Here is a 7,919-nt window from a genome sequence, read left to right as displayed (position 1 = left end):
AGCAGACATTTTCACCAAGGGACCACGTCCCTGAAAGCCAGTCGTGGTCCTCTGTAAATGGAAGTAATTGGGCCAGTGTAACAAGCCCGGTAGCTGGTTGGTGTGGGAGAATTTCTGCCTTGGATTCTGATTGGTACTGTCTTGCTTTTGGCTTAGACACAGATGAGCTCTTCTACTATCAGCAAAAAAGGCCTCCAGCCAGCGTGGCGATAGACTTCCCTATCTGACCTCAAGCCTATCCCAGACAAGAGGTGGAAAGGAAGCCCTCACTTCTCCACTCCCAGGAAATGTGGATTTCCCTGCAAAAGGAGAGACTAAAATCCGGTTTGATAATTGATACTACTCTCTGTTACTTTTCAGATTTTATTCAAATTAAATGTGCTAATTCTTTGTTCTTTCACCCTGGAGCAATTCTGGAAAGAAAACATATCTTAAGAGTGAACAGAAAAACTATTATGAAAGGCACCGAACTTGCATCTGTTAAATGACTTTGTGCTCTTGAAAAGAAATGTATAAAAAGCACATTGTGAACTGCGCTGCATGATTTCCTTTGTTTGGATTTCAGAAGCAGCTTGACTGACACAGAGATCCTGAATGAGAGACTCTTTGGATACCAAAAAGTCTTTTAAAGAAGGTGATACACAAGATTTCAGAGAATAATTTCAACATTGTTCTGTTGAGGGTTTCGCTTAACCCTGAACCACATTACTTTCCTGTCTACTTTTCATTTCCTGGGGGCGTGTGGTAGATTTTGTTTTTTGTTTTTTTTGGTTTTTTTTAGCATGAATAGGGTGGCTGGAGTTTGCTTACAGACTGACTTCTGTGATCATTGTTGAAATGCCGGTATAAGGTCTTCAGGAGACAATGGAGAAAAAATGGACATACTGTGCTATCTATTCCATCATCCGGATGCATTTTGCCAGGGGTAAGACTTCCAGTTGTCCTTTCTTGTCAGATTGGCTGCTTTAGGGGCAGATGGGGCCTTTGTTCATTTAAAATTCCTTGTGACTGCTGCTGAAATTGATCACCAAAGGGCAAATCATTACTAACATTTTCAGTTATGTATTTAAGTGGCAGCTATCGGAGAAATGTTCACATCTAGAAATGATTACTAATGAACACTAAAAACAAGAATGGAATGGGTGGTTTGTGCCACTGCTCTGAGGCATTTTTACCCATTTCCTTCCTAACAGCATCTCCAGAGTAATTGGGAAATTGTGCTTCTTGGAAATGAAATGCTCTCCAAATGGTAGTCAGAAAAACTCTGGAAAACTAAAAAAAAAATCACAAAGCCATCAATGTTCAGATCCTTGCTCACCTTTTTTTTCTCTCTCAAGTATCCTGCTTCTTTTAGATATAACAAGTACTTCTCCTCCAAATACTAAGGTCTTTGGGAGTTGTGCACATGTTGAATTTTAGTGAGGCATGTGTAGGTAACTGACCTGGGAGGCAAAGTGGAGCCCTTATGACAGTGAGAACAAGAGCTGAAAGGGCTTATTTAAAAATAGAAGGGAGAAAGATTAGTTCTGCATTCCACAGCATGAGGGTGTTACAGCGAGCCTGAGTGTCTTAAGAATTAACTGTTATTTTCAGGTATAGTTATGAAAATTTTGAGAAGAGTTTTAAATCAATGGAGATTTTGGAATCAGAGGCATATTATCAGGCTAAGGACAGCTCACAGGAAGTTATATTAAACTGTGCTAACTTCTGTCTACCCAAACTTGTACATCCACAAAAGTGTAATAATTCCCACTTGTCAAATACATTTGACAGCGATGTTTCTTTCCAGTTGCTTGTCATCTTTTTATCTTTTCCCTTTGTGAGCTTCAGTGGTACTTTTCATAATCATATATTATTTCTATACTAGCATCCCCTGTTAATTATAAAACTGAGGCCAACACTATGCATGTCAAAGCCTCAATGCTTAATATATTTTAAGTGTCCTGCACCATTTGGTCAGACTACTGATGGGAGAGAATCTTCTTTTATTTCTAGTATTTCAGAGCATTGATTAGAGATAATACTGAGTGGAACCTCTCCTGAGGTTTTTTTTCCTCCTCATCCCCTCAGAAGATCTAACTACATAGAGGTGATGTTCCTTTCAATCTTCATATATGAAATGTCAAATTTCTTACGCTACTCAACCAGACTGAATTTGGGAGGCAGTTTGGTATCTATGAAGGTTATAGAAAGATGACAGACTCTGGGCAACCAAATTCATGTTCCTTTACTAGAGTTGCAACTTCAAGCAAACCACTTCATCTCTCTGTGCCTCGGTTTCCTCCTTAATAAAGTGGGCTAACAACACTACTCTGGTGTGTAAGAAGGATTAAACAAGATGACGTGTAAAAGCCTCTTATAAATATGTACTTTAAAAAACTGCTGTATACATATTCGTTATTTTTGTGGTTTCAGAAAGCACCATTCATGTGTTATATGCAGCTGTTAATGTATAACCCAAAAAAGCCAATTATATTAAATGCAAGAATAGTTGTCATACTAAGCGTGCTTATTCTTTTTTTAATTTTTAAATAGGCTTAATTTTAATTTTATTCACAGGTATTCAGAGACCTTATATTACTTTTTGTACAGATCAACAGACAAATATTCAGAAGTCAGTAATTTCCTCTAGTTTCCCTAAGTAAATGCCTTCTCATCCGTATCAAGTCTCATGCATCTCTCTCTCTGGATCACACATGAGCTCTCTCCTACCCTAGAGCAGCCAGGGAGAAATTTCCCCGATTTCTTCCTTACCTCACCAAACTGACCAGGGTTTTTAATTGAGTCTTTCCATGTGTATTATGCATACTAATAGCTCATGTATCTTTCCTTTTCAGGAGTATGGGAGGGAATATTCAATGCGGAAGACATTTATGCTGTACCTGGCTCTGATATCAACCTGACCTGCCAAGCACAGAAGAAAGGCTTCTTGGTGCAGATGCAATGGTCCAAGGTCACTAATAAAGTGGACATGATTGCTCTTTATCATCCCCAACACGGCTTCTACTGTGCCCGTGGGAATCCCTGTGAGTCACTGGTAGCTTTTACAGAAATTCCCGGGAATGTGTCAAAATCGACACTACATTTAAGAAATATATCCTCCTCATTTGGTGGAAAGTACGTGTGTAGCTTTACTCTGTACCCGGAGGGCATTCAGACGAAAACCTACAACCTTCTCATTCAGAAACATGGTAAGTATAACTTGTAGAGGGAAGGAAATTTTTGCCGTCATTCATTTCTTACTCATTCAACAAATATGCATTCTGAGCCCACCGTGTGCCAGGCATGGTGCTAAGCACCCAAACGTTGAGCAGAAAGAGGAATTGTCTGGTAAGGAAGACAAAAATTGATTAAATAATTCCACAAATGACACACATGGTAACAGTGATGTATTCATAATAAGGACGACAACAGTCTTGTGGAAGAGCATATAAGAGAGGCCGGAGAAATTGTCTCTGAGAAAGACAAGCCTGAGCTGAAGTCTGAGGAATGAGTAGACATTCACATAATTTAGGAGATGTGGGGAGAAGGGGTGTGAGAAATGAAACAGCTTGTGTGAAAGACTTTTCAGTGTTTGAGGAAATGGGAAATGCTAGTGGCATTGCAGTTTCGAGACGAAGGGATGAGGCTGGCGATATGGTAAGGACCAGATCATGCCAGATCTTGTCAGCCATGTTCAAGGCTTTGATTTTTATCTAAGAGCTGTGGGAAGACATTGAGGTATTTCCAACCAAAGGATGGTGTGACATTTACAGTCTGATTGTATTTGTGTTGTAAAAAGATTGCACTGGATTTAATATGAGAATGGGGTGAAGATGGACAAGAAAGAGAAGGTGGGGATGAGTTAGGAAACCATCCCAGTAGCCCAGAGGATAGAAAGTGGTAATTTGGGTAGATATAAAAAGAAAATGACACCTCTTATGCATTGAGCATAAAACAGATATGACCTGATGATAAAGTGGATATGGGACAAGGGTAGTATGAGTGAAGGAGAGAGAAAAATCGAAGGTGATGTCCCGTTGTCTGGCATCACACCTGCATGGTGGTGGTATCCATTGAGATGGGAAGCAAAGGAAGTTTTGTGGGTGAATTTATGAAGGTGGCTTTGGATATATTAGTCTGGGACAGGTAAAGGGGCCACAGAGGCTGCTAGACAGGTAGCATTCACACCGTACATACTTCAGAGGCCTGTACTGGAGGCAGAAATCTTAGGTTTACATTGTAACTTCTTTCTGGCTAGAAATAAATTTGACTTAAGGCCTGTCATGTAAATTCTCTGAGCCTGTTTGGAAAATGATAATAATGATGCCTGTTCTAAATTACCTGGTCCTAAAGTAAATGATTGCCATTTCCGCTAATGGAAAAATGAAAACAAAAGCTAGCAAATGGAAAATGCACTAGAAAGGGAAAGTTTTTAACTTAGGGGCAAAGTGGCCTGGTAATATAAGAAAAAACAACAAAAATTAACTTATGAAGGCTGTGCTAAAGGAGGCATGGAACTGCCCAGGACAAGCAACAAGTATGGATTTATTACCGACTTTCAGTTTCTTATATCTTACTTGCTCTAGGACCACGATATTGGAACAGTCCACCTTCAGACCAGGGTCCCACTAACTACCACCTTACTATGCCCTATTATCCAGAAACGAAACAAAACAAACTTTAGTTCAGTTGGGGGTTGAAGTAAAGAGAAATAGAAAATTTATAAAGAACAATATTTAGCTACACACACTTTGGAGACAAATAGCCTGAATTTGAACGTTGGCTATGTCACTTACTGTATATATCATCATTGCTTAGTTATTTCAGGTCTCTATGTTTTTCTTTCATTACATAACAAATACAGATAATTATAGTACTTTCTTCATGGGTACCATAATTTTGATGATTAAATCAGGTAATCTGTGTAAAACACTTAGCATAGTTGCTGCCAAAGAGTAAGAGTTTGGTAAATGAGAGCTTTCAAATACGAGTAGTAAAAATAATACTGAGTGAAACCTGTTTCTCAGTGCCTCTCTCTCTCTTTATATAGGCCTAATTTGGAATCTGATAAGACATTAGCCATACATGAGCACAAGTACACATTGACTTTGGTTTCACACGTAGACTTTGTACCTTCTGCCTAACTGAAAACCTGACTTGCATATCTAAAGACCTAGTGAATACTCCATTGGGAACTGGCAACATGGATTGTTGTACTCTATATACAATACGCGATGGCTCAAAATGAAGACAGCAGTGGAGAAGGGGTAGTGTGTTATCCAGAAGGAGAGTGGTGCCGCATTTAAGGAAAGTTTACTTCTTAAAATAAAGAGAACTGAGGGAGCTAAGCTTGTAGCTATTAAAAACTGCAAATCACTGGAGAGACAGAAAGCATATCTCCATCCTTTGTGTTTGGAAAATTTCTCATCAGATTGTATCTTTGCTGCTGTCAGCTGGATCAGATGAAAAGCAATGGCCTTAGTGTTAGAGAAATGGTTCTGGTATTGTGTATTTGGGTACAAAGAGAGCAAAACAGAAAAGAGCAAAACAGAAGGGGAAAATATCCTTCACCACAGAGTGACCAAAAATGTAAGCCTGGTATGGAGCTAAGGAGTAGGCACAACCCAGAGGAGGCAGCTGCCATCCCAGAGCTCTGCCAAGTGCCCACCCAATGGCACATCTTTTTCTGCTTTATTCTTTTGATCTTCTCTTGCTTCTTGTCTCACTTGCACCATTTCCCTGTTATGTCCCCGTGCAGTCTCCAAGTTTACAAGCCAGTTGTGTAAGCAAAGCACGCACGAAGTGCAAACTCTTACAAAGCATATAAACAAATGCAAATTGAAACTGCCTGTAAGAATCTAAATATGAACACGCTGCTGGGGCGGAGGTGCTTGGGTTAATCACCTCTTCCTGTTTCACTTCTGTCGTCATCTGAGTCACCTCCCTTGTCCGCTCACAGCACAGTGGGTATCTTAATCCTGTCCCCATGTTCCCCGAGGACCTGGCTGAGAAGGGATTCTGTTCTCTTCTCACATTTTGTCCCTGTGTGAGTCTTAGTGCTCTGCAGCTGAGGAGGAGAGAGGAAACACAGTAAACAGTTTGGAGTCTGCTTCTTTTTCATTTTCACTTGAAAGGGTTTTCTCTCAGGTTAGGAGGTTTTAGTTATCCCAAGAAATGCCATTCTGTGAGTCAAACCTTGGATTATTATAATCTATGTTTCTTTAATTTGAATGTTACTGGATCTCATAATGCTTCAGATTGTAAGATTTTGGTGCATTTTTAAATTTGTAGTTATTAGGATCAGTTATAAGAGCACAACATGGCTTTAATTTGCCAGATTACAGCAAAAGGTTTAGAGGGCTATCGATGCTGTTATTGGAAGCAGTACTAGCAGTGGGAGTAGTCAGAAGAGAAGTAGTGTTAATACAAGTAGTAGTAATGGTAACAACAGAATCTTGATCATTTAGAGTTGATAAGCTCAGTCTAAGACCTGTGATTACCCTGTCTGGAAGCTAATTTGTTGTTGAATCTGAATGTTGGCTCTCCTTAAATCCTTGTGTTTAGTCTTCACTCAACAAATATTTTTGGAGTGCTTACAGAGCTAGGCACCAGGCACACAGTAGTATGCAATACAGACCTGACCCTGCTCTCCTGAATCCCATAAGAGGAGACAGAAATTAATCAGATAAGCAAACAAATGTCAAACTGCAACAGTGAAAAGTGCATTTGCAGTGAGGAAGTAGACAGTGCATGTGCGGCTATAACAGGAAAATCAGGAAAGGTTTTCTGGGAAAGTGCTGCTTGAGCTGTAGTGAACCAGGTGAAGGTGGGAAACAGAGCTTTACAAAGAACAGGACATGCAAAGGCTCTGTGGTGGAAGGGAGTTATGGCAACTGTGGGGATTTTAAAAGGTATTATAGCTACAGCAGAGGGGCCGAGGGGGAGGCAGTTGAAGATAAAGCTAGAGATTGATTAGTCCAGGTAAGCAGTTTTGTCTTCATCCTAAGAGCTGTAGAAACTAATTGAAACATAGCTGTTTGTTTGGGTTTTTTGTTTGTTTGTTTGTTTGTTTTGCATCTCAGAAATGCATCTCTGTGGCCCAAGTGTAGAGAATGAATTGGATAGTATCTATCAGTCAGAAGACAGTAGCAGAAACCTAGGTGAGAGGTGCTGGTAACACTGAGCAGGGTGGCAATGAGGCAGATGGAGAGGAGTGTTCAGATTAGAAGCATGTTTAGGCAATTTGCCTACAGGATTTCGTGGTGGATGTGTATGTGCGGTAAGGAATAAAAAAGTGTCAAAGATGATGCTTTGGTTTCTGGTATATAGAACCGAAAAACAGGGGAGTTAGTTATTGTGTTAGGGAACACTAGAAGATGATCAGACTGTGCAGGGATTATTTTGAGTTTGGTTTTACATATGTTGAGTTAGACGTGAAGTTGAGACATACAGATGTCTGGTAAACCGCTGGACACACTATCCCTGATCTAAGATGCAGATTTAAGCAGAAGCTACAAATGGGTGAGTCATCTGAGTATGGGTGCTAACTAAAGTCCTGGGAGTGAGAGAAATCATCTAGGGAGAAAAAAATCAAGTATGAAAAGCAGCCTGGCATTTCAACAGAGTTGATGGTGATGAGTGGGAAAAGATGAGTCTTCAAACAACAGAGAGATAATAACTAAAGAGGCAAGAGTAAAATTAGGACAGAACCGGGTCACAGAAACCTACAAAGATAGTGTTGCATCAAAGGGGCAACCATCAGTTCTGAAGTTTCTGAGAAGACAGAATATGTATTGGATTGCATTCAGGGACATAGAAGTTTTTGATCATGTAATAAGAGCTGTTTTGGTGGCATTGTGGAATGAAAGTCAGACTGGAGGGAGAAGAGGAGTGAATGGGAGGTAAAGAAATGGGGACAGTAAATGCTGACACAACTT

General features: G+C 40.0%; 1 protein-coding gene across 1 annotated transcript in view; it reads left to right on the top strand.

Annotated features, from left to right (window-relative positions):
• Window positions 1–864: 864 nt before the first annotated feature.
• CD96 (CD96 molecule) overlaps window positions 865–7,919 on the top strand; it is an 88,879-nt gene continuing 81,824 nt past the window's right edge. The window contains exons 1-2 of the mRNA XM_008588250.1: window positions 865–925; window positions 2,838–3,191. Of these exons, the coding sequence (XP_008586472.1) occupies window positions 865–925; window positions 2,838–3,191 (415 nt within the window). The remainder of the gene's footprint in view (window positions 926–2,837; window positions 3,192–7,919) is intronic.

This window comes from Galeopterus variegatus, unplaced genomic scaffold, assembly GCF_000696425.1.
Source record: "Galeopterus variegatus unplaced genomic scaffold, G_variegatus-3.0.2 Scaffold4741, whole genome shotgun sequence".
NCBI classification, from domain to species: domain Eukaryota; kingdom Metazoa; phylum Chordata; class Mammalia; order Dermoptera; family Cynocephalidae; genus Galeopterus; species Galeopterus variegatus.
The sequence above is the reverse complement of the archived record's forward strand: the minus strand, read 5'-3'. Positions and strand labels throughout refer to the sequence as shown.